The sequence below is a fragment of the Hyperoodon ampullatus genome, assembly GCF_949752795.1.
Source record: "Hyperoodon ampullatus genome assembly, chromosome: 7".
NCBI classification, from domain to species: Eukaryota; Metazoa; Chordata; class Mammalia; order Artiodactyla; family Ziphiidae; genus Hyperoodon; species Hyperoodon ampullatus.
In genome coordinates this window covers 64,434,890-64,460,285 of record NC_136920.1, presented here as the reverse complement: position 1 = coordinate 64,460,285, position 25,396 = coordinate 64,434,890, and the positions used below count along the sequence as shown (strand labels likewise).

General features: G+C 43.7%; 1 protein-coding gene across 1 annotated transcript; it reads left to right on the top strand.

Moving 5' to 3' along the window:
• Positions 1–2,044: 2,044 nt before the first annotated feature.
• NRIP3 (nuclear receptor interacting protein 3) lies at positions 2,045–24,806 on the top strand (the record flags this gene model as incomplete). Its single annotated transcript, XM_079708224.1, is given in 8 exon segments — positions 2,045–2,218; positions 16,523–16,684; positions 17,200–17,282; positions 19,145–19,284; positions 19,930–19,982; positions 20,098–20,192; positions 24,696–24,714; positions 24,717–24,806. Coding segments are annotated over 8 exon segments (816 nt in total).
• Positions 24,807–25,396: the final 590 nt, after the last annotated feature.

The following is a 25,396-nucleotide window of genomic DNA, read 5'->3' as shown; positions in this document are numbered from 1 at the left end:
TGAGCTCTGAATCTAGGACAAGTGCTGAAGGCAGGAACTGAGGGAAAGAAGCAAGGTCAAACCCAGCCCTTCCAGGTCTGGGAAGTCCAGCACAGGTTCTGGGGGCAGACAGTCTGAGGTTAAAATCCCAGCTCTACCTCTTGCTTTCCTCAGATAAGACCTTACCTTCTTGCTGTACTTATACTAGTATTTACTGAGCGCCTTCTGTGAGCTAGGGATTCAATGGTAAGCAAAAAATGGACTCAGTTGCCTTCTTGGAGCTTACAGTTAATTAAGGAAATAAATATTAACCAAACAACCAATAACGCCTCCGCCACTACCACCAAAAAAAAGTGGTATGTCCAGGAGAGATGCGTAGTTTATAATTAAGAGGAACTCACTCCCTCTGGGAGGTTAGAGAAGGCTTTCCTAAAGACATGACAGTGGATTTGAGGTCTGTTTACTACACAGGTTTGGAGGGGACATTCCACACAGAGGGAACAGGATATTCAAAGGTCAGCCATTTGGCAAGAGGGAGAATGGCTCCTCCAAGGAACTGGAGGAAAGAAGGCTCATGAGGCTGAAGTACAGAGTGCAGATGGAGGTGTGGGGCAGACCATGCAAGAATATGGGTGTTTTGAGAGCAATAGGAAGCCTTATGTGGTGCTCTAAGCAGGGAGGTGAGATGATGACATTTGTAGTTTGAAAAGATTATTCTGGCAGCAGGGAAAAATGGATTGGAAGGGAACCAAGGCACATTCAGGAGACCAGTTAGGAGGTCTCAGACATTTGCCTGTAAAATGGGAATAATGATACTATCTCATAAGTTGTTGCCATGATTCAATGAGAGACTGCATTTTAAGTATTTATTCCGGTGCCTGGTGCATGGTAAAGGCTCAGTAAATGTCGTTATTCTTACTTTTGTTGGTTCTCTTCAGGGAGCAGATCTTTCTATTTCATGCCTGCTCCTGTGAGATGGGGTGGGAGAATGCAGTGGTGGTAGTTTCTAGGGTGGAAAACGTGGTTTGTACTAAGTCACAACGTCGAGGCCAGGACCCAGGATGCCTGAAGGTCCGATTGGAATGGCTTGAGAGTATGACAGATCCACAAAGAAAACCGGGTTCCAGTTGCTCCCGGAGTCATGCTGGAGAGAGCCGGAGTGTTGGCTGAGAAAAACGTGCTTTTCTGCCGGGTGTTCCGAAGAGCAGGTGTAGGGCTCGCACTCGTGTGCAGTCGCGCGGAGGCGGGGACCCTCGCCACTCCTCAGCCCCAGGGTGACCCGCAGGCATCCACCAAGCTCTGCTTCCCTGGCTCGGATGCGCGGGTCCTGGGCCCGCGGGCAGAGGGAGCAGGGAGGAGGGAGGGTCCCCGGAAGGCCGATTCCGGCTGGCCCGCAGGGGCTGCCCCCTCCCCAATCACGTGGGCCTGGTGGGTGGGGACCGATCTGAAGTTGGAGAAATCCCTAGCAATCCAACTTCGGAGCGCGCCGCCGGTCCTCCGGAGCCGGGGCTTTGGGCGCTAGGGCTCCAGGAGGGGCGCGAAAGTGGGAACTGGTGAAGCCGAGCAGCGGCGCAGGCGGCAGGACTCGGGGCATGGCCCGGCTGTCGGTGATCCCGGGGTCGGCCACGGCGTGGACAGGTGAGCGGGGACCAGGAGGTGGCGGCGGCTGCCGTGGGAGAGGCCGCTCCTGCGTTGGCCTCCTCACACCTCATCTCGGTCCAGGGGATGCGGGGCACCCACAACGCGAGGGACTGGTTGGGTAAAGCTGCCGCGGTAGACCTTGGCGCTCGGAGTCAGTCTCGCCAGCACCACTCCTCTCCGGCCCTGTGCCCCAGCGGGGTGGTGCGGGGGTGGGCAGCGGCCCGGGACCCTGGGAAGCAGCGCGCAGGCTGGGGGCGCTGTGCGGGCCCCGCCCCCCGCGTGTACACTGGCTGCTCCTAGTGACGTCACGCTCGGCTATAAAAAAAAGGCGGCGCGCGGCTCTAGCGGCGCTGGAGAAGCTCGAGGCTGAGGGCTGCCGGGGAACGGGGAGCGACCGGGACGCTGGGCCGCGGGCACCTCAGCGATGTTTTACTCAGGACTCCTCACCGAGGGCGGCCGCAAGGAGACGGACAGGCGGGAGGGGGCGTCGCTGCGGCAGCAGCGCCGGATGAAGCAGGCCGTGCAGTTCATCCACAAGGACTCGGCCGATCTGCTGCCCTTGGACGGCCTCAAGAAGCTGGGCTCGTCCAAGGACACGGTGAGCCCCCGCGGCCGCGCCCGCCTCGGGGTCCCCGCGCGCGGCGCCCCGTCACCATCGCGCTGTGAGGGCTCCCGGGGCCCGCCCTTTGCAGCTTTCACTGAGTCAGCGGCCGGGCCCCCACCGGCCGCCGGCCGCTGTCGGCTGTCTTGCTGTTGCTCTGTTTCGGATTCCTCTCCATCCAGCACCCCCCTGCTTTAGTTTCTCTCGGGATTCCGTCATAGCTTTTCCAGCTCGCCCTCCCTTCAGCGCAGCTTCCTCCCTTCGTGTCTCTCCTCTGGAGTAGAAGAGACCCAGCCCTGCCTTTTTGCCCTCAGGTCCCCTTTCCTTCCCATGTTTCGCAGTACCGAGTTTGATTGCTTGGGGCTTGAGCCTCGCAGCCAGGGTAGCTCCCGCTGCCTCCCAGGCTGCTTGGCCGGGCCCGTGACCCAGACAGAGGTGACTCCTAAGTGGTGTGAGAAGGAGAGAACGAAGTGGGAAGGGGGCTTTCTGGGCAGTCACCACATCCAGATCCACTTGACTTTTGTTGAATCCATTTCCCCCCTATGCAAAATCTACTTCTCCGTCTGACTTTGGTCTCATCTACCTTTGACCTTCCAACAGGAGGGCAGGGGGCGGGGAGAGAAAAAGGGTGGACCTTGAAGGTTTCCTGAGCCCCAAACTTCTCTTCATCATCTTCCTCTCCTGCTACTCCGCCCCCAAAGAGTGGATAGAGGGAGGAGGCCAGGCTGCCCCAGCTGCTCAGCCGGCTGATGTGTGGAGCTGGAGCTGGGGCTGGCGCAGTCTTTTTTTCTAACAGGGTTGTTCTTGGCATTAAGAAGGAGAAACTCCAGGACTGGAGGTCTGAGTTCAAAGACTGTACTGTCCTCTATGTATAGGAGGCATCCTATGGGGGCCTAAGGGTTACTAGTTTAAAGAACTGTATCTGACTCTTATATTTAAGTCACTGGACCAAATTGATGTTTAGCTTTGTAGTTTTATCTGGAATTTTCTTGTAGTTTAACTTGTTTTCTTGAATTTCACGATCACTTTATTCATCTAGGCAATAATTTAGGAAGCATTACTTAAATGTCTTTTAAATGAAGTAGATGCTCTGTTTAATTTTTCCAGTAGTTTTTGAGCTTTTGGAATGTTTAATTTGTCAGGGAAGGGGGGTGTCAGCCTGGGCCACTGAAATTGCCATTTCCCGCCACAAGATGGGTATGGAGGGCAGAGCTGCTGAATCTACTTCTTCTTCTTCTTCTTCTTTTTTTAAATCAACTCTAATGACACATAGATCCCAAGGTCAGATTTGCCCTCCCCCATTGGGATAGAGAATTATTTTTAGTTATTTATTGTACAGGGGATGTCTACTCAATTATCCTGCTCTGTTTTTTAAAAGGTATTTTACCTGCACAAGCCACAGGGTAGTTAATCTGATTCATGTTAACTCAGAGTGGTGAGTGACTGAAATGTATTCCTAGAAAAGCGATAACTGTCTTTCTTCCCTCCTTTCACTTTACTACAGTCTAGATTCATTTAGCAAATCAGGTTCAAGTCTTCTTACCTTCAGGCCACAATAATCCTAGTTCTGCCACAATAATCCTAGTTCCTGGAAGCCTCAGCCAATAAACAGTAATAGGAAAATACGTACAATGTGGAATTTTTTTTCCCTTCATGCTGGATTTAAGATATGATTGACATGTGGTTGTCCTGGGATGTCAAGAAGTTTCCTAGCCCTGAGGAACTGCCTCTCCATTCTTCTGCCTAGCATTCTTTATACTGCTTCATCCTGTGTAGGAAGAACTCCATCTGCTTTTCTGACTCCAGTCTGTCGTAGTTGAGCCACACAGGAGCTGATAGCATAGAACACAGGCACTAGGCTGGAAGGAAGAAGCTTCCTCAGGAAGCAGGTTATTGCCGTGGATGTGACACACAGCAGTTTATTGTGAGACCCTGAACCATGGTTCACAATTTCTCTCCCCTGCCTCCCCCCACTGCCATGAGTTGATGTCCCTCTTGCACTATTCTCACACCTGTAATGTGCAAGTGATTGCACAGAGCTAGAACAGGTCACAGATGCCAAGGCAGACTGCGATAGGGCTGGGAGAGCTCTGAGTACTGGGCTGAGGTGGCATGCTTAAGCTTTCTTGGAACTTATGCTGCTGGATCAGGATAATCTTAGAAATAACCTTAGAAGTACTATATCACTTCAGTTTATGGATAATCTGGTAGTATAGACCAGTGCTGACTCAGTGTTCTCTCACCAAAGTGAAATTTTTGAGGATACAAACATTGACTGTATAAATCTATAGTACAAACTCAATAAAAGAGGGACAAGAAAAGGGAAGGGATGGCACCAGAGGGAGATAGGGGGAAAGGACAAATTAGTTTTAATTGATTCTGGGGTTTGTGCCAGTGAGAAGATTGTCGGTTGTTTCCCTCATACTAGTGACCTACATTAGAATTATACTGCTGAGTTTTCTGAATTATCTACCTTTTACCGTGCTGTTTCTGTAACATTCACTATTTGAATCCAGCCTGCCAACTTTTTTTGGATGGGCAAAGAGCATCCATAGGCAGTCAAATGTGTTCTTCTTCTCTTGACCCTAGGGAGGTACCTTTGCCCTTTTCCTGTTTGTGCGTAGTTGGCTGCTACAAAGTCTACTGTGGAAATTAATTTTATTTCTTATGTCTGGCTGACTTATTTTGTTTGTCCTTTTATCTTGTGCTCTTTTTTGTGTATTAGATTAAGAACCAAAATCAGAGATATGAGTGAGTAATATTTTATTTCATTTATTATTATTTTTCAAGTTGATGAGGGTAGAGAAAAAAATCACTCTTGGAGTTTTGCGTATTCTAATTTCTTTTGTTTTAGCTACCAGGTTCATAAATGTTCTTCTCATTGAGGTAAGGACTTTTTAATTTTTAAAAACAGTCATATCATGGGATAATATGCTGTCTTTCCTATATGATAATATTACTGACCATCAGGCTATATCCTTACTTATTCAGCAATAGAAAGACAGTTTTGCTTTCCTATTTATGATTGATTCTGCTTCTAGCCAGATGCTTTAGCAAAACTCACTAGAATTAGGAGAAGGCTGGGGGAAGGATGGTGTAACACAGCAAAGCCAACTGACCACGAAATGACTAGCCCTGTACTCCTAGTATCTAATCTACCTGATCGGAATTTCTGTCAATGAGGGCAGCCCTGGGTGGTATCCTGTAGATAAGTTATTCGTAATGCCACAAGACATCCATAATGCTATAGATTTTGGACCAGAGAACTTGGGAGTCTTAGAAGAGGAGCATGAAATACCAGTATAACATCAGGATCTAGTGCAAACTGAAGATTTCCAGAGCCATGATCGAATCCTAGTTACAGCAAACATTATTTGAACACTTGCTATGTTCAGGACACAATGCTAGGTGCCAGGACCACAAAGAAGAAGACAGCAAAGTTTACCTGTACAATGAGTTTATAGATTAGGGGGAAGGATAGGACTGATTAATTAATTTATTCCCCAAATATTTATTGAACACTTATTACATGTCAGGCATGATCTAGGTATTGAAGATATAATAGTGAACCAAAACGGAGTTCCTGCCCTCATAGAACTTACATTCTTGTGGGGGGGGGGAGAAGGCAGAAAATAAATCAAGTAAATGTATAATATATCAGGATGTAATCAGTGCTATGGAGAAAATAAACCAGGATAAGGGAATAGGGAGTGTAATGGCCAGGGTAGGATCGAGTAGAGCCCTGTTATTTTATCTAGGGTGGTCAGGGAAGGCCTGTCTGACAAGATTACATTATACGAGATATTGAAGGAAATGAGAGAGCAAAATATCTTGGAGAAGAATGTTCTAGGCAGAAGGAACAGCAAGTGCAAAGGCCTGAATTGTCAGTGTGCTTGGTGTGATTAAAAAACTGTAAGAAGGCCATTGTGGCCAGAGCAAAGTGAGCAACAGGAGGGCGATAGGAGATAACATCAGAGAGAGAGTGGGAGGCCAAACTACTTAGGGCCTTATAGATCATTGTACAGATATTTGACTTTTAATCTGATATGGGAAACTGGTGGAAAATTTTATGCAGAGGGGTGACACGACATGACTTACTTCACAAAGTAGACTACCGTGTGGATTTCACTGTAGAGGGCAAAAGTAGAAGGAGGGAGACTGGTTAGGAAGCTGTTAGATAGTAATCCAGGCGAAAGATGATGGTGGCTCAGAGCAGTGTGCTAGCAGTGAAGGGGACAAGAAAAGATCAGACTCTCAGGTTATTTTGAAGACAGAGCTGACAAGTTTAGTTGAGAGATTGGATTAAGGATCTGAAAGAAAGAGTAGTCAAGAATGACCTCAAGGTTTTTGATCTAGCAATTGGAAGAATAAAGTTTCTCATTTACTGAGATGGCTAAGAATACAAGAGGAGTGGGTTAGGGATAGGGAATAAGAATCAGGGGGCTTCCCTGGTGGCGCAGTGGTTGAGAGTCCACCTGCTGATGCAGGGGACACGGGTTCGTGCCCCAGTCCGGGAAGATTCCACATGTTGCAGAGCGGCTGGGCCCGTGAGCCATGGCTGCTGAGCCTGCGCGTCCGGAACGTGTGCTCCGCAACTGGAGAGGCCACAACAGTGAGAGGCCCGCGTACCGCAAAAAAAAAAAAAAAAAAAAAGAGGAATTTGATTCTTGAAGAAGTTAAGTTTGGGATGTCTATTAGCTATTCAGTTGTAGATGTATGTTGAATAGATAGTTCCATGAAAATGTAGATAATACAACCAGGAAGCCTATGGCAGTTGTCAAGATATTATAGTCAATAAGCGCTAGAGGAGTTCAGTGGAAGCAGTGACTACTCTGGTCTGGTGTGACAGTAGTGATGGTGACCAACATCTGACTAGAGTTTCATCATTCCCTGGTGAGTCAACTGACTATGAGATTATATGGAGAGGAGGCTGCTTCGATTTTGCCCTATAGAACCTCAGAGTAAGAAGAACTTTACAGGTTATCTGGTTGAAGTCCCTGCTCTTGTGTGAGTCCTTTGTAACAAAAATGCAGTCTGCCATGGGTGGTTGAGAAACCACCATCTCACACCAGCAGGTAACAGTCAGCAATAAAGCTGTTCTTTTTGAAATAACATGTCTATTGGGTCATAAGGTAAAGGCAAAGAGAACACAGAAGTTCTGGGACAATGTGACAAGACTGCCTTAGGTAGATTCCATGTGATTTTGAGCGGCAGTAAACCTAAGGACAATCTGTCTATGTTCCTGTGGTGTAGAAAGGGTCATGTGTTGTATATTCAGCTAGTAAATAAAGAAGAGAAGGCACAGATATTAGTGCCCTTTTAGACTTCCAAGACCAGACAGAGACGCGTATATTGGGCTTGAAGTGAGAGTCAGTCAGGAGCCCATGTCTGTCTACAAACTGTACGTGAGGACGAAAGTGGAGTAAGATGATTTCATGCCCTTTTTAAGAAAAAAAAGTGAATGGTAATCAGCTTCAATTTTAAGCCGAGCATGAGAATTTAAAATACATATGTACACATACATATAATTATTAAAATTTGAGTGCTTACTTTATACCTGACACGGTATTAAATGCTTCGTACAAACCATCTCATTTCATCCTCACAAAAGCTCTGCAAGGTGGTTACTAACTTGAACTCAGCTCTGTCTGACTCCAAAGCATATATAGTTTAAACAATACTCTAAGTCAAGGGTTGGCAAACTTTTTCTGTAACGGAGCAGATAGTAATTGTTTTTGGCTTTGCAGGCCAGTCTCTGTCTCAACTACTCAACTGTGCTGATGTAATGCAAAACAGCCATAGACAATACAAATGGGACTGATTGTGTTCTTATGAAACTTTATTTACAAAAATGGGCAGTAGACTGGGTTTGGCTTGTGGGCCATATTTGCTGACCCCTATTTCTAAGTGGTTCTAGTTGTAGTTCTCTTGGAAGCTAGAAACCTTGGGTTTCTCCTCTGAGAGTAAATGCTACAAAGAAAGCAGACTTCTATAATTTCTCCTATTTTCCAGTCTGATCCATTCTGTGGACCACAGAAACCCATTAGTTTGATTCTGTCTGGGTTCAGTGCAGCGTAGGTAAAGGGATTGAGAAGGTGGCCTTAGAAGTTCTTGCTCAAGTCATGATTCTGTGGTATCCTGCAGTATAGCCTGTTTCCTCTCACCTCACTTTTCTTCCCACTTTACAGCCTGGTTAGAAGAGATATTTAATCAGACTGGCTTCTAGATTGAGGAACCTCAGCTATGTCTACCTGTAATACAGCATTGCCCACTGTGCCCATTTCTTTCAGAAGCTCCCGATGGTGATAAAGGCAGCACATTTGAGTTTGCCCGCTTAGGATTTAGATGGCTAAATGCTGGTTAGGGTTTAGCAGTCACACTGCAGGAACAGTAGAGAACCTGTGACTGCTTAGTGTTGGCTTGTTGAGCTAAAGCATAAAGCAGGATCCATGTCAGGAAGATGACATAGCTATGTCCAAAAGGCCACCAGAGTACCTGCAGCACCTAACTAATACTGTGTATCTTGAAGTACACCTGGAAAGTAGAAGATAGCCCTTGGAAAGGCAATATTTCAATAAACAAAAATAAACCACTTAAGCATATTTACAAAGCAACAGTCAAGGAATGAGAATGCAAGTAGTACAAACTATGTAATGTACGAGTACTGAAGGGATTCTGAAGGAAAGAACTGGATGATATTAATCAAGAAAGGCTTTTTGAAGAAGTAAAGGGTAGAGATTTATTCATTTGGTATTATGCTAAGAGCTGGGGATATAGCTGTGATCGAGACAATGAAGGTCCTTGCCCTTGTGAAATTAACACTCTAGTGGGGGAGTGAAATAATAAACAACTAGATAAGCAAAATAATTCTGAACTTATAATTACTCTGAAAGGAATAGTGGTATATGTTAGTAACTAAAGAAGTGGAGTGCCTACTTTAAATAGTATGGTCGGGAAGACGTTTTTGAGGAAGTGATATTTGAGCTGAGACTTGAAAGATGAGATCAAGCTACCTATTTGAAATATTAGGGGAAAACATTTCAGGCAGAGGGAATGGCAGGTGCAAGGGCATTAGAATGGGAAAGAGTTTTTGAGCAAGGAGGTGTGGATGAATAAAGGGTAGAGTGGTGTGTATATGGTATGTATGTGGAGGTTGGAAAGATAGACTGGGGCCAGATGGCACAGAGCCCTCTAGACTGTGGTAGGAAGTTTGAATTTTGTCTGAAGAACAATGAGAAGCCATTGAAGGGCTTTTGAGTAAGGGAATGTATTATCTCACTTATATTTTTAAAAGCTTACTCTGGTTTCTGTGTAGAGAATGATTTGGAGAAGGGTGAAGGAAGAGGTGGAAGATAAGTTAGGAGGCTGTTGTAGCACAGATAATAGATGATGGTGGCTTGTATTAGATTGGAAGTAGTAAAGATGAGGAGAAGTAGATCGATACCAGATAAGTTTTGGAGGAAGTAGCAACAGTACAGATCTTCCTCGACCTATGACGGGGTTACATCCTGATAAACACATTGTAAGGTGAAAATATTGTTAAGTTGAAAATGCATTTAATATACCTAACCTACTGAACATCGTATTTCAGCCTCGCCCACCTTAAACGTGCTCAGAACACTTACATTACCCTGCAGTTGGGCAAAATCATCTGACACAAAGCCTATTTTATAATAAAGTGTTGAATATCTCATCTAATTTATTGAATACCGTATAGAAAGTGAAAAAACAGAATGGTTGTATGGGTAGAGAATAGTTGTAAGTGTATCCGTTGTTTGCCCTCCTGGTCATGAGGCTGACTGGGAGCTGCGGCTGCTGCCTCTGCCAGCATCACGAGAGGGTGTTGTGCTGCGTATCACCAGCCTGGGAAAGGATCAGAATTCAAAGTACAGTTTTACTGAATGTGTATTACTTTAGCACCATCACAAAGTTGAAAAATCATAAGTTGAACCATTGTACGTTGGGGACTATTTATACTTGGGATGGAAGTTTAGGAAAAGAAAAGAATCAAGAATGGATGGGCGTGTAGTGATGCCATTTTACCAGGTTGGTGTAAAGGGAATAATCCAGAATGTTAAAATAGAACAGGACTTTGGAGCTCAAACCTCTTTTATTACTGATGAAGAAGGTGAGACTGAGAGAAAAGTAATGCTTAGAGAGATTAGTGATTTGCCCAAGGTAGTATGTGATAAGTGGTCCTTTTGCTAAAGTAGAACGCCTTCATGGAGGATTAAAGATAAAACTGGGAAGGAGGATGAATTAGTGGAAGATCTTAAATGCTAAACTGAGTGTTCTGTGTTTCATACAGCTGGCAAGGGACCCACTGTAGGGGAAGGAGACCATGAACATAATGTCTTAGGAGATTATTTGAACTTAACAATAACAGCAGAAGTGGAGAGGAAACTACAGGGTGTTAAAGAGGCAAAATTTCACTCACCAAGATGGAGAATACTGGAGAAAGTACAAGTTTTGTGGGAAAGATTAGTGGGACAAGTTAAGTTTGAAAGTGCCTGTGGGTTGTCTAAGTGGAGAAGTTCAAAGAGGCAGTTGGTTCTATGGGTCTGAAACTCAGAAGTGAGGGCTGGGCATGAGATGGAGTCATCATCATAAGGGTAGTAATTTATGCAATGAAAGCAGATAAGATTGCCCTACAAGGTTTTGTAGAGTGAGAAAGGGATCTAAGATAGAGCAACAAGGAACACTAACATTTAGGAAATGAGCAGAGACAAAGGAGCCAATAAATGAGACAGATGCAGAATAGACAGAAAAGTGGTTTTAGAAGCCAGTGGAGGAGAGTTTCAAAAAAAATGGAATGTTGAGTTTATTGAAGCATTGTTTCTAATGGCAAACATGTAGAAATAATCTACATGTCCATTAGTAGTTAAATAAACTGAGGTATGTTTGTACCACAGACTCATAGGTCTATAGATGATGTGCTATTTTAAAATGCAGAAAGTAGGGCAGATGTAAAAAAAATAGGTGCTAAGGTGGTTGGTTATAGGGTAACCTGACATTACATCTGCCTAAGTTACATTGTTGGTGTGTGCGTGTATGTGTGTGTGCACACATGTACGTGCATGCGCACACATGTACGCACACTTCAGTTTTTGCATGATTTGGCAGGCACTGTTAGTTGGCTAAATCATCACCCATTTTCAGCCCTTTTCTATCTACCTGACTCCTCTACGCAGAAGCTAAATTCATCCAAACCCCTTCGCAGTTAGAAGTGGCTGTGGGAATTCTGACCAAGAAGATACAGGCAGAAGACTGCTGAGGGAACTTCTGGAAAGCTTTTACTTTCCTGATAAAAAGGATAGATGGCGCAGAGTCCCTTCCTCCTTCCTCCTTCCTTAAATGTGGATGTAATGCCTGGAGCTGGGGCACCCATCATATGACCATGAGGGAATATCCAAGAGAATTACGGAAACAGTAGCCCTGAAATTGTTAAGCTGCTGAATTAATGCCAGCAACTGCCTACCTCCAATCTTCTTGTTATGTGAGAAAAAAATACACCTCCATTTACGCCATCATAAGTTGGCTTTTCTTGTGTCTGTATGCTTTCTTAATGTATAGGGTATATTTTTAAAATTTACTTTTTATCAAAAAACACATGTATATAATTTGAAACTTTAAAAAAATTTAAACTGTTCCTTAATTCTCTTATACCGTCCCATCATGTCCCCTCTCCTACTATATTAATATTGTAATATGTTAATAACAATTAAATAGCTATCTTGGGTCAAATCAGCATTTACTGCTTACATTATTATGACTATATTCATATTATTCACAGCTGAGTCAAATACTGTACCATAATTATGTTTCCTTTCTCATACAAATATTTATTTTTATCAAAATTAATAATTGCCTAGTTTTTTCCCTTTGTTTAATTTTCTATATAAAATTGAAATCTCCTCCAAGTACCTTAAAACTGCAGATGATCTAGCAGGTTCTTTTTTTTTTTCTAGGAGACATCCTTCCTGGAATGCTCTATCCTCCCATTTCATTTTGGACTGGTTGCTCTCAAGGCCCACTGCACAGCCAATATCCTGGACTTTTCCTTCAACACCATTTTCAGAATTTCCCTTGTTTCTCTTCTCTATTGTATACTCTGTTTCTTGGATCCTATGCTTTTTTCTTTGTCTGTTGGTTTCCCTTGCTTTGGTGGAGTATATCCTTCAGAAGCTGCTTAAGGATTCTTGGGAAATAATTTTCCTGAGTCTTAATTGATAGCTTGGCTAGGTTTAGAAATTATGTGCTGTCAGATTTGTTAAAAGTATTATTCCATTGTCTTTTAGCTTCCATTATTACCACTGAATAGTCCTATGTAATTCTGGTTCCTAATCCTTTGTATTTGAAATCATCTTTTTCTCTTTAGAAACTTTTGGAATCTTTGTCATCCATGATATTCCAAAAATTCTTAATGATGTGGAATCTTGGTTTGGGTCTTGTATCTTTCATTATGCAAGGCTCCATGTAAGCCCTTCAACTCATATTCTTCAGTTCTGGTATAGTATGGCACTCCACCCTCATTCTTAGCTGTTGTAGGAATTTGTTCTAAGCCTAGCCAAACTGTCAACCAACCAGAGTGTTTTGATTTACTTTTACAAAAAGAATAAAGTTTTGGCATTCTTCCCAGTTGTCTGGATCAAGTAGGAGTCTTATGCAGGCATTACACTAATCTCTTTCCAGCCCTAATCATACCCTCCAATTGTAGAGGTTCTAATACCTCTAATTCCTCAGCTTTTCCAGGGTTTTAGTATAAGTAGGAAAACAGCTTTTACAGCTAGACCCCCAAGTATAAAATAGTTCAAATATAATAGTTTATTTTTTCTTAGGTAACAGTTCTAGTGGAAAGGTCAACAAGACAGCCCTCTTTCATGTAGTCATTTAGGGACCCAGGCTGACAGTGAGTGTCTGGCTCTTCTGTCTTCAACATGTTACCTCCAGGAAGGTTACCCTAAGGGTCATCTCCATTCCAGCCCGTCAGAAGTGGAAAAGAATATGGAGGAGTGTACACAGGAGAGGTTTACAGGCCAGGCCTAGAAGTGGTGTGTGTCACTTCTACTCACATTCTGTTTGCCATACTCAGTCATATGGCCTTGCCTAACTACAAGGAAGGCTGGGAAACATAATCTAGGTATCTGTCCAGAAAGAAGAGGAGATCATGGATTTTAATTAGCAACTGGCAGTCTCTGCCACTCCAGTGTTCCATGAAGTAAAATGGTGTGAAGCACTTAGCTTTCTCTAGTCTAGGTCAGTTGCCAGTTTTTCGTCTGCTTTTTAGATTCCAAAATTTTGTCAAAATCTCTTTTTTTGTTATTGTTGTTGCTTACTTTACTATTCTCTTTGTTCTTGTAGGTTTAGGCCTTTCTTGTTCCTTGACTATCATTTTAGTGAAATTTTCATTGGGAGCAGAGGTAAATGTACAGTTACGTTGTCATTTAAAACAAGAGGGCAGGGCTTCCCTGGTGGCGCAGAGGTTGAGAGTCCGCCTGCCGATGCAGGGGACGCGGGTTCGTGCCCCGGTCTGGGAGGATCCCACGTGCCGCGGAGCGGCTGGGCCCGTGAGCTATGGCCGCTGAGCCTGCGCGTCCGGAGCCTGTGCTCCGCAACGGGAAAGGCCACAACAGTGAGAGGCCCACATACCACAAAAAAAAAAAAAAAAAAAAAAAAAAAAAAAAAACAAGAGGGCAGGGACTTCCCTGGTGGTCCAGTGGTTAAGACTCCACGCTTCCAGTGCAGGGGGTGCAGGTTTGATCCTTGGTCAGGGAACTAAGAGCCCATATGCCATGTGGTGCGGCCAAAAAAAAAAAAAAATTAAAACAAACAAACAAACATAAGGGCATAATTAAATGGCTACAGAAGAGGTTCATATGAGTTTATTGGCTGTGAATTTTCAACTCCTGAACTATACTATGAAGACTTCTAGTTATAAAAATGAATGAAAAGAATTATATGTACTGACATAGAAAAATGCCTTTCATATATTAAACAAAAATTTTAAAATTTAGAAGAGTGTTATAGTATGATCCTGTTTTTATTTATGTTTGTAGATGTGTTAAAATTTTTGGAAGGATGTACTTCTAAATGTAATGGTTGTTCTTTGTAGGGAGTAGAACTGAGAAGGTTTGAAGGGTTGCAGAGGCTTTCCCTTTTAATTGTATATACTTCAGTGACATTTGAATATTCTATATTGAAGATGTATTACGTTTGAACCTTTTTTGGGTTACTAAATAAAGGAATAGTCAGCGGGACCAAAAGCCCTAGAGAAGTCAAGTACAATGAAGGCTGAAATATGTCTGTCGGATTTGGAAATTAGGAGATTGTTATTGGTGTTGTGGGATCAGAAGTGATTTCAGTGAAGAAAATATAGGATGTCAGGAAATAGACTAGTGATTTTGACCTTTTTTTAAGACCGTTTAAGGCAGGGTTGTGATTAGGATATGGCACTGAGGAGGCAGGGTCTGAGGGTTTGTGGAGGAGTTTTCTTCCCAGTGTATGAGAACTTTGAGTATGTGTATAGCCTGTGGAGAAAGGGTAGAGTAGGAAAATTCAAAGAGAGATGACTTCAAGGAAAACGATTTCAGAACCTTCCTCATTTGCCTGATCTGTCCAGTGATGATTAGACTCCTCTCAAGATTCAGAATAACCAGGTAAAGTGGTGTTGGGCAAGACCACTGTAGAAGGAAAGCCTCAAACTTTAGGTTATGAGGGCTTTGTTTAGATGGCCTTTGAAGTCCCTTCCAGTCTTCAGTTCTACAAATCCAGCTTATCTGAGTTGGTCATGCTAAGCATGGACCTGACAGAAACAAACACCTGCTTTAGTATGAATCTAGGCTTATTAGTTAGATAAGAATGAAGAATTTCTGTTTCTTTTGAGGAGCAAAGCATTCTCCCAGGGTCCAATCAGGAAATCAGAGTTAGCACTTCCTCCAGCTCCTTGTCAAGTTAAGAAGCTCTCATTTTCTTTTAAATGCCCCTCTCTCTCCTTTTCCCAAGAATACTAATTTAAAATCTGCCTTGCCAAGAATCGGTGTATTTTGGGAATCCATTTCTTCGCCTCACCAGGGTTACAGCGAGTCATGGCTCTGACTCCATTCTTCCTCAGAAACCTGTAATATGGTGGAAATGAAGACCTCCTGCACTTCTACCCCCTTCCTGGGGAAGGTTCTAGGCTCTGGGCTTCTAGGAGTAACTCTCTTCCCCCCCTAGAATTGGAATGCCATCTAGTATGTGTCACATAGAAACTTGGGGTTAGACTCCATCCTTTGAGGGATTTTCAATATTATTGTAAACTAGGAATAATATGCTTTTGTATAGAAATTTCTCAGGTCAAACGACTTTAAGAGGTGGCTTACACTTTCTGGAGGCCACTTTGAGTAGAAACAATAAAACATAGATATATCTGCCCTAGTAACTCTCCTAAGCTCTATCAAAGAGCAGACTTGATTTCATATTCCTCATTCTTCTTCCTAACCTTAGGTATCCTGGCAGAGATATAAGGTCTAATTAAGTCCCCTGCTTCTTGGTCAGTTTCTGTCCCTTTTATACTCCACTTTTGGCCCATTGAAGAGAGTGGGAATGGATGACAAGCACACGGCAGGAGGAGCCTTATGCTCCTTGAGGTCCAGAGGATAACAGTAAGGATGATTCCTCTGGGTTCTGCCAGGTTCTAAAGTGTGTCTCCTAAGAGGGTTATTCAGCAGGTATGAATCCCTGTCTTCCTACCTCATCCACCCATGGATAACTCAGCCCACAGGAGAGCCAAGTCACCAAGGCACATGCATTTGGGTCCAAAGGATAATACTGTGAGGGAGTGAGACTTGAAATAGAAGTACACAGAAGTCCTGAAAACCAGTGCTAAGGAGGTTTCTTTGGCCTGTGAGAATTAGCTGCCCTTTCTATAAGTCCCCTGGAAAGATACATTTATTCCACATAGACTATGGCCACTTTCCTCCTGAAATGGCCTTGTAAGGGAAGGGAAAGCAGCAAGCCCAGGTAGTACAAGTTACAAGGGTCCCTTAGTTCTCTTTAACCATGGACTATCAGCCCTGTCCACCTTTCCCAGGGTCCCACATTGCTCTTTCATTCACTCAGGGTTGCCTACTACAAATTGGTGTATAGTTCCTGCTCTGATAATACCCACGAAGTTCCCTACTTGAAGGAAGAATAAATAAGAAGCAAAGGTAGCGCTCAGTTATAGGCAGCTCCTTCATTATTTCTGCAGCCCCTGGGGGACAATGAGAGAAGGGGGGAAATGGCCTGTCATTAAGAAGCCTCTGCTTTCTTTTCCTCAAGCAACCTCATAACATTCTGCAGAAGCGCCTCATGGAAACCAACCTGTCAAAGCTCCGAAGCAGTCGTGTCCCTTGGGCCTCCAAGACCAACAAACTCAATCATGCCAAGTCTGAGGGGCTAAAGAAGTCTGAGGATGATGACATGATTTTGGTTTCTTGCCAGGTAATGTTCTGAGAATAGCTTTTCCAGGTTTTCTGGAGAACAGGATTTGGGCCCATTATCCCAATAATGGGGACCTCTCCTCCAAATTGTATAGAATGTGGGTCTTATCATGGAATTTATAAATGAGTTTTAAGGGGAGCACTCCATGCAACACTGGAAATATATGCAGTAATTTGTATGCATGTGCATCTTTATGGGGAAAAGGACTAAATGTTTCATCAGATTTGCAAAGGAGTATGTGATACACACACACACACACACACAATTAAGAGCCACTTGGTGTATAGAATGAAATACCCAAAGTCCTTGGGGATCCTCTGTAAGCTCTAGATTCAGCAGGAAAAAGAACCCCTCAAAGGAGACTCAGCAATGGATAAAGATGGGACACTACCAACCCATAGTTGTGAGGATGCTCTCCAGCCCTGCCTTTCCTATGACATCCGCTGCTTGCTCTCTGGATCTCCTTCCCTTGTGCTTCTCTGGCTCCTGTTGAACAGTGTGTTTCCTCTCCACAGTGTGCTGGAAAGGATGTGAAAGCCTTGGTTGACACAGGCTGTCAGTATAATCTCATCTCTTCAGCCTGTGTGGACAGACTGGGGTAAGTAGCCACTTGTGCTGGAAGTCACATGCTAATACACTCTTTGCTTGAATTTATTTTGAAGTCCAGGCTTTCCATTAACTCCCACCAATTAAGTTTTGAGCAAAGACCTTTGGGCTCCGGAATGAGAAAGTATGAGATCCTTGGCTCATTGCGTGCCATGCCCTGATCCTGATTTGTGCCCTGCCCAGACAACAAGTTAGAAGGATCTGCCCTGGTGGTGTACCCGCGAGAAGGAAAATCAGGGAGGTGCTTGGCCTTAGCTTACTTGGGGTCCTTCTGGAGGCCACACTGCCTGTCCCAAGAAGTATCAGTCAGACCGTGGAATAGAGCTGCTATTGCTGTTGGTCCTGAACCATCACAGGGGTGATTAGTACCTTTCCTCTCTGCAAATAACAGATAAAATCAGATATTACTGCTGCCCCTGCTGGGGACTGGGTGTGAGGCAGACACCTCATATATTGAATATCTTCAGTTCTCTAACAGCTGGAATTGGGTTCTTCCTCTTTTTTAGTCAGAGAAAACCATTTTGTATCTTTCCTCCTTTTCACTCAACCTGTACTTTTATTTCCTTTCTTCTTCCTTCTCTTTCCTCCAAAGTACCAGATGGGCCCTGAGGTCTAGCCCAGAATTGGGAGGATCAACCCAATATCCTTTTCCACTTCTCTAGCCCTAAGTACAACGAAACATTCCCCAGCCTAAATCTCTGTATTGAAACAATCACTAGGGTAGATATAATGGCCCATTTTAAGCTACTTTCATAATATCCCTATTCTTCAGCAGGGCTTGCACAAGTCTTGATTTGTATAATCAGTGACCTCTGCTACATGTTCTGTTCCTTCTCATTTCTACCTTCTCCTCACCCCTCACCACAACTGTGACTCTTTGAAGCTGGCTCTATGGGTTTTGTGCATTGCTTTTTAGGGCAGTGGACGGGGTGGGGTGGGGGTGGAGTCCAAGGACACAAGTGCTCCTATGAGAAGAATCCTGAGCTTTTTTATGTGGTGAAGAGATGAGCTGTAGTGCAACATGATGTTTCCAGAAAGACTAATAATGTCCTGGTGCATAATTAGGCAGAAGACTGCCATGATTCCAGAGGAATTAATAACCATCTGTAAAATTGCAATTATTTTTCTTTTGGATGGGCTGTAACACCAAAAGAGAGGAAATGGAGTAAAGCAGAAGTATTGGCACAGAAAGTCCATAATTAAGTATTTATCCACCAACTCATAATAGCTCAGTGCTAGCTGTTCCAATCAGCTTACATAACTGTGTGAAACCTTGGTGCTGTTCTTTCCTTCCTCCCCTAGACAGACAAGTTAAATTAATTAGGACTTTCTCCACAATATGCCTTGATGATGCCGATATCAATGCACTTAACAAATAAGTGCCTGCCTCCACCATCCTTATGGCCTAAGACTAAATGATGAGGATAGACTGAAATAGACAAAGAGAAAATTAGACACTGAACAAAGCATCTTCTAAAATTAGGATTTACCTGCCCTCTGTGAGATCTGTTACCCACAGACGGATAAAAGGATATGTTAACTAAATTGCCTTGCACATAGGTGGGGATGTTGAGATGCAGAAAAGGATTCTCTGAGTGTGTCAACTCTCATATTCCACTAGTGCAGATAGTGACATAGCTTTTTGAGAACAGGAGCTGAATCTTTAGTTTTTAATATCTCCTGGCGTGTTTAGGATAAAGTGCTGAAACAAGAAATGTAGACTAGCATTTTTTTTTTGGTAAATTAACCCAGGAAATCTCTGGAAAATTCCAGCTGTGTGTCAGAAGGTAGGCATTGCCAGATTCCACCAGAAACTTCTGCCAAGGGGATTCTGGTATTTCCTCTCTGGTGCAGACTCAAGGAGCATGTCAGATCTCACAAGCACGAAGGAGAGAAGCTTTCTCTACCCCGACATCTGAAAGTAGTGGGCCAGATTGAGCACCTAGTGATCACTCTGGGCTCCCTCCACCTGGACTGCCCAGCAGCCGTGGTTGGTGAGTAGAATGGGGGACTGGACCAATGGACCCCTAAGCTCAACCCTCTCCCTCCTTCCACCAAACCCTCATGGGATTTTATGCCTGTAAATATTGACTTCTTCAAAATCCCAGGTTTCCACTTTTTTTTACTATAAATCTTGTCCCAGTTTTTGCCTTCTGAAGTACCAGATGGGCCTTGAGCTACATTCAAGACATGTTGAGAATCACTCAGAGAATAAAAAAATTCAAGGGGTAAGAATACATTTCTGTGTGCCCCTGAGAGCTTTCTGTGGGCTAGTTGGAGGTAGAGGGCAAGATCCTCTTACTCCTTTGCCATAAATCCCTTCATAATTTCCCACCAACTCCTATACTTTCCCTCATGTACTCTATTCTATCTAAGTTCCTGGGTTTTGTCCAAAGACCTTTGTCCTTTAGAGTTAAAAAGACTTCAGTTTGAATCTTGACTCTATCACCTTTTAACTATAATGATTTGGGAAAATTACTTAATATAATAAATGCTCAACAGATGTTTATTGGATGGATGGATGGATGGATGGAAGGAAGGAAGGAAGGAAGGAAGGTAGGTTGCATAGAACCTAATGGTGATAAGGCTGACTTCTAAACCAACATGAAAATGGTTAAATCTTAATTTTTTTTTATTAGAGGACAACGAGAAAAACTTGTCCCTTGGTCTCCAGACTCTCCGATCCCTGAAGGTAGGACTGATTCTACATTCCCATTGGTACTTCTTCTCTGAGGCAAGGGTCCTCTTACATGGAGACCCCATAGTGGGATCATTGACGGTAACCAGTGATTCTCCTTTGTTTTCAGTGCATCATAAACTTGGATAAGCACCGGCTGATCATGGGGAAGACAGACAAGCAAGAAATCCCTTTTGAGGAGACAGTTTCCTTGAATGAAGACAAGTGAGTGCCCAAATGGGTCAGGTCAAGTAAAATCCATTGGTCATTAACTGGAGGGATTCTCACACAGGATATTGGGCTGTATCCTGCTTTTGACTTTCAGTCATACCACAAGTATACCCCTCCTCACCCCCAGAGTTCACAATCCCACAAAACTCTATAGCCCACATGATATCTTGTAGGCATTAATACTGCATACTATGATACTGCATAGAGTGGTGGGGAAGATGAGTAGCTTTTAAACTAAAATTGTACTTGCCTTCAGTCTAACTTCTTTGAATTTGGTATCATTTCTTTTATTTCTTTCTCATTTCAGCACTTCAGAAGCATAACTACAGCCTGCAGCATGTCTGCACGTGTGCACACATACCAGGTTGACAGATTAAGAAAACTGGGTTTGAACCAAATGCAGTAGCAACTTGCTTTGGACCAAGTCCTCCCCTCTAATAGAAGCTCCAGGGGGTCCTTCCCACCCAGACCTCTCTAGACTTTAGTCTGTGCTTAGAGATCTTGTCTGGTTATAGCCATTGTTTTTTACTCCTTTGATCACTTAATTTATAGACCTTTTTGACACTGCCAGGTCCCACTTGTGGCCTATTTCTCTGCTTCTTCAAGGAAATTGCTTTTATTAGTCAAGTATAGGGGCTGCTAGGTTCTATTTCTCCATAGATACACTTGCTTCTTTTCCTGTAGTTAAAGTGTATAATGAACAGGAATCTGACCTTTACCTCCTTCCAGCTATTTCAAAGAGATGCAGGGTACCTATGGCTCAGAATTAGAATTTCTTCTAATTCACTCATTGATTTCTCAAGTATGAATTAATCTGAAAGAGCCCAGAGAAATCATCTAGTCCAACCCTTTCATTTAAAGGTCTGGAGAGGCAATTGAATTGTCTAAGCTCATATACTGAGTCGGTGGCAGAGGGGACCTAGAATTCAGACCTCACAAGCCAAGGCCAAGGCCATGTTCATTCTCATTTGTTGCGTCAAGCCTTGAGAGGAGGATGAAGAGGTGAGGGTTTGTAAAAAGGCAGGGTAGGGGAAGGCTATGCTTTGGGGATGGATGCCAGAGGATCTGGGTAGCCCTCCCTCCTGTGTGCTAAGCCCACTAGAAGTCCCCTGACCCAAACTGTCACATTTAGGTGCTTATCTTGGTGCCTAAAAGCCATGAGTATAAAGATGAATGAGGTGGCTTCTCACCTTGAACGTCTTGGAGTGGAGGAGGAGGAAGGACTCATAGAAGAACATTAACCACTCTCTGAGATGGAATTGAAGGCTTCAGTAAATAATCTGGGCATCATTGTCAGATGTTGATAACCCCAAGATCCAGTCAGTATTTCTGCCTAGCCTGTTATTTGTCTGCATCAGACTCAAGTAGCTGGGAACAAGAGTGGGGAAAGGAGATGAAAAAACCCAGAGCAGGTCCAAAATAGAAGGATAGAATCAGTTGGTGGGAAAGCCTACCTAGGGAAACATTTCTGGGATGGGGGCCAGGAATGAAACTTCCTGGCAGGGAATTGATGATTGGGAAGCTCTTCAGTTCTGTCCTGGTATAAGGAAAGAGGCAGGGCAGGAGCCTGCCCAAGAGTTCACAGCAACTTTTTCTGACTCCTCAGTATTTCCTGAACCCTCTCAAAGAGGTCATGGGGTTTCTTGAAGCCTTTCTGTTGGGGTGTCAGTTGGGCACATAGATACCTGTAATGGAATCTCCCCTTCAGTTTGGTCAGAGATGTGCTCAGAGAAGTCAGAAAAATAGCCAGCTGTGGGTGTCCCTTTAAGAGATTCCCAAGTCTACCCTTGGTTCATAGCAGCAGTTCCTCGAGTATTTAATGATCTTACTTAAAACTTTGCCAGATCCCACCAACAATCTTGTCTAGCGTTAAGCTACTGTCTCTATCAAACAACTCTTTGGAACTCTGAATGTTTTCAGCTTTTCAGAAGCTCCCTAAAGACTAGGAACCTGGTGACATGACCCCCATTTGAACAGCTAGGCAGCCATACTGTAGCCAGTTGTCAATGCGTCACCCCCAGGCCCTTCTTATCAGCCTCTACAGAGAAAGCAAGATGGAAAACTAAGCACAGCCACCGTAGGGGAGGCCACATCTGAAGCTCAGCAGGGGTGATCCCATGTTACCAGCCTTCAGTGCCCCCTCAAACTACCCCCATTTTCTTACATGGGGACACCTGCACCTTTCCATTGAGGCCTCTCCACTCTCCTCCCTTACCTATCATGGAACCACTTTGGCCTGCTTCTCATCCTAGGACTGAGTTGAAATACTTCACCTCTTCCCTAGTTGAAAGTTCCACTCTGAGCCTTGACTCTTGGCCACAAGTGAGGCATGTTAGAAGTTCCTTGGCCTGGTTTATCCTTATTTAGATACCCTGCGGACCAAGTGAGGCCAGGAATTCTCAGGTGCTAGAAAGATGCCACTGATTTTGACCCTTCGAGTTCAGGATTATATGGCATCAGGGGGTTGATCAGATGGCCTTTAGTGATCTTTCTGGCCTCTGAAAATCAGTCAGTGACTTTCCAGTTTTGGAATAGAGAGAATTGGGGTGATTTGAGCTTATGGTATCACAATCTCACTTCATGCAGTCAGACCATTTGAATTCACTAACAGAATAATTGTGCTTTAAACCTCAGGCTTGATAGAGGTACCTAAAGGAAAAAATGTTTTCTGACTTTTCTATTTCCTTGCCCTGCACAGACCCCACCTGGTAAGATTTTCTATTCCTTAGCTCAGAGTGTCTATAGATGGGTTGCTTGGTATGTCAGCTGCCCTTACTCTTGTATAATAGAAATATCTTTCCAGGCTGGGCACACGGAGGAGACGAACTGGATTCCTCCCTCCTTCTGTTGCCAGGCCTCTGCATTGGCACTTTATCTGCTCAGTGTTTCTGGCTGTGTTGAGTTTATTTGTGAGATTAATGTAACAATAAAGTGAAATCTTCCCCTCTGTGTGCTTGTCTGACAAAGTCTTTGTGTCAGGTCCCCTGGAAGAGGGCGGAGCCCAGGCATAGCCCAGCTGCATCTGTGTTTCTCTTAAAGGATCTTCTGAACACAAGGCTTTGTGGTCCTCATTTCCTCCATTGCTACTAGCCCTTTTGCTCCCTCTTACCGGCTGTATGTCCTTAGGCAAATTAGTGAACCTCTGTGAGCTTGGCTTTGTAATCTACAAAACAGAAGTGATAATAGTACTTACTTCACAGTATCAAATGAGATAACCTGTGTAAAGTAGTTGGCTTATGGTAATCCCTCAAAGATTTAACTGTTTGTGAGAACAATCTTTTATGGTGGATCCCCAGTGTGTGAGAGAACATTTACTTCTAGAAATTTTATTTACGAATTTACTTCTTATAAATATTGATTTATTTAGAAAGGAAATATTTATTTGGTTCAAACAAATAAGAGGTTTGGGAAGGGGGAGGGTTGAATAAACTTTAATATATAGTTAAAGTTAAGGTCTGAATGACGTTGCAAATAACTGCATTTTACAGATGATACAAACTTACCTTTTAAGTGTTAATATTTTTAGTATTTAAACAGTGTAGTTATTAAATAGTCAACAAGAAACATTCTCTACCTATGACAGTGGTTATCACAATCTAGAATTATATTTCTACCACTACTCAGATGATATTACCATTCCACCTCAAAAGGTTTTCTGTCTTACTTTTGTCCATTTATTCTAAATATAATAAATGTAAAAAGACTTAACCAATCTGACTCTTAAACAATGAGCAACAGAATCAAGATTCATAATCACCTTAATACAATGAAACCAACAAAATTGTTTTAACAGAGTTTAAAAAATACATCCTGGGGCTTCCCTGGTGGCGCAGTGGTTGAGAGTCCGCCTGCCGATGCAGGGGACACGGGTTCGTGCCCCGGTCCGGGAAGATCCCACATGCCGTGGAGTGGCTGGGCCCATGAGCCATGGCCGCTGAGCCTGCGCGTCCGGAGCCTGTGCTCTGCAACAGGAGAGGCCACAACAGTGAGAGGCCCGCGTACTGCAAAAAAAAAAAAAAAAAATGTAGTTTCTTTTTGACTCATTGCCATCACTACAAACATAGACTCGTTAATTTGGACTGAAATTATGAGCTTTTTATGCAGCTTTGAAGAGTTGCAGGCTACTCTTCTCAAGAAATCAGAAAGCAGAGACGTACTAGTCTGTGTGTTATAGCTTGGACTCCTCTGTTAGCTGCTACTTCTTCCTTCCATTATCAGTGCATCCTAAGCTATGCTACTATCTTATTTTATGCTTACTTGTCTGGTCAGTGACCTACTGACAGCTGTTTCTCACATGGTGTCAAGCATGTGGGCATTGTGACATCTATTTTCTCAGAGACCTTTTTATTCGAGGTTTGTGGTATGTTTCAGAAGACTGGGGCTGCCAGATGCCTGACCAGAATGGAGAAAAAGCTGGGTCTTTACCTGCTTTTAGGTAGTGACTTGTCCCAAGGTTCTAGCAGCCTGATGACTACAAGCCCTGTTCTTTCTTTCCAGCACCTTTACCACACTCTTTCCTGGACCTATGCCCCTAACCAGCAAATCCCAGCCACCAAAATCAGAGAGGGGAATTCAATCCTGGCATTGTTTTTACTGGAGGCAGAGTAGCCTTCCAATGTGTAATGAATACAGAAAACCTAACTCTTCAGGGAACCCACATACTCCAATGCTGACATACTCAAACCCTTGAACAGGAGAAATAAGCTGGGAAGAGGGGGTGTGGCTGATCTAGTAGAGATACCTGTGTTTGCCAGAGGAGAGACTTCGAGGACAAAGGGAGTGGAGACATATAATCTTCTGTGCTGTGAGCCTGGATAACGGGAATTTAACTTTGCTTCCATCATTTGGCAAACTAATATGGGATATCTTGGGATTCTGTTGTGAAATGCTGAACTCCTTGGATATACTGGATGCCCTTGTACTTGGGGGGCTGCTATTGTGGTTCTCATCTTACTTATTTTGAAAATGGGTAAGGACATGAGAATTTCATTGTTTCTGGGCTGCCCATATGAAGAGTCAACTACTCTGTTTTTTTTTTTTTTTTTTTTTTTTTTTTGCGGTACGCGGGCCTCTCACTGTTGTGGCCTCTCCCGTTGCAGAGCACAGGCTCCGGACACGCAGGCCCAGTGGCCATGGCTCACGGGCCCAGCCGCTCCGCGGCATGTGGGATCTTCCCAGACCAGGGCACGAACCCGTGT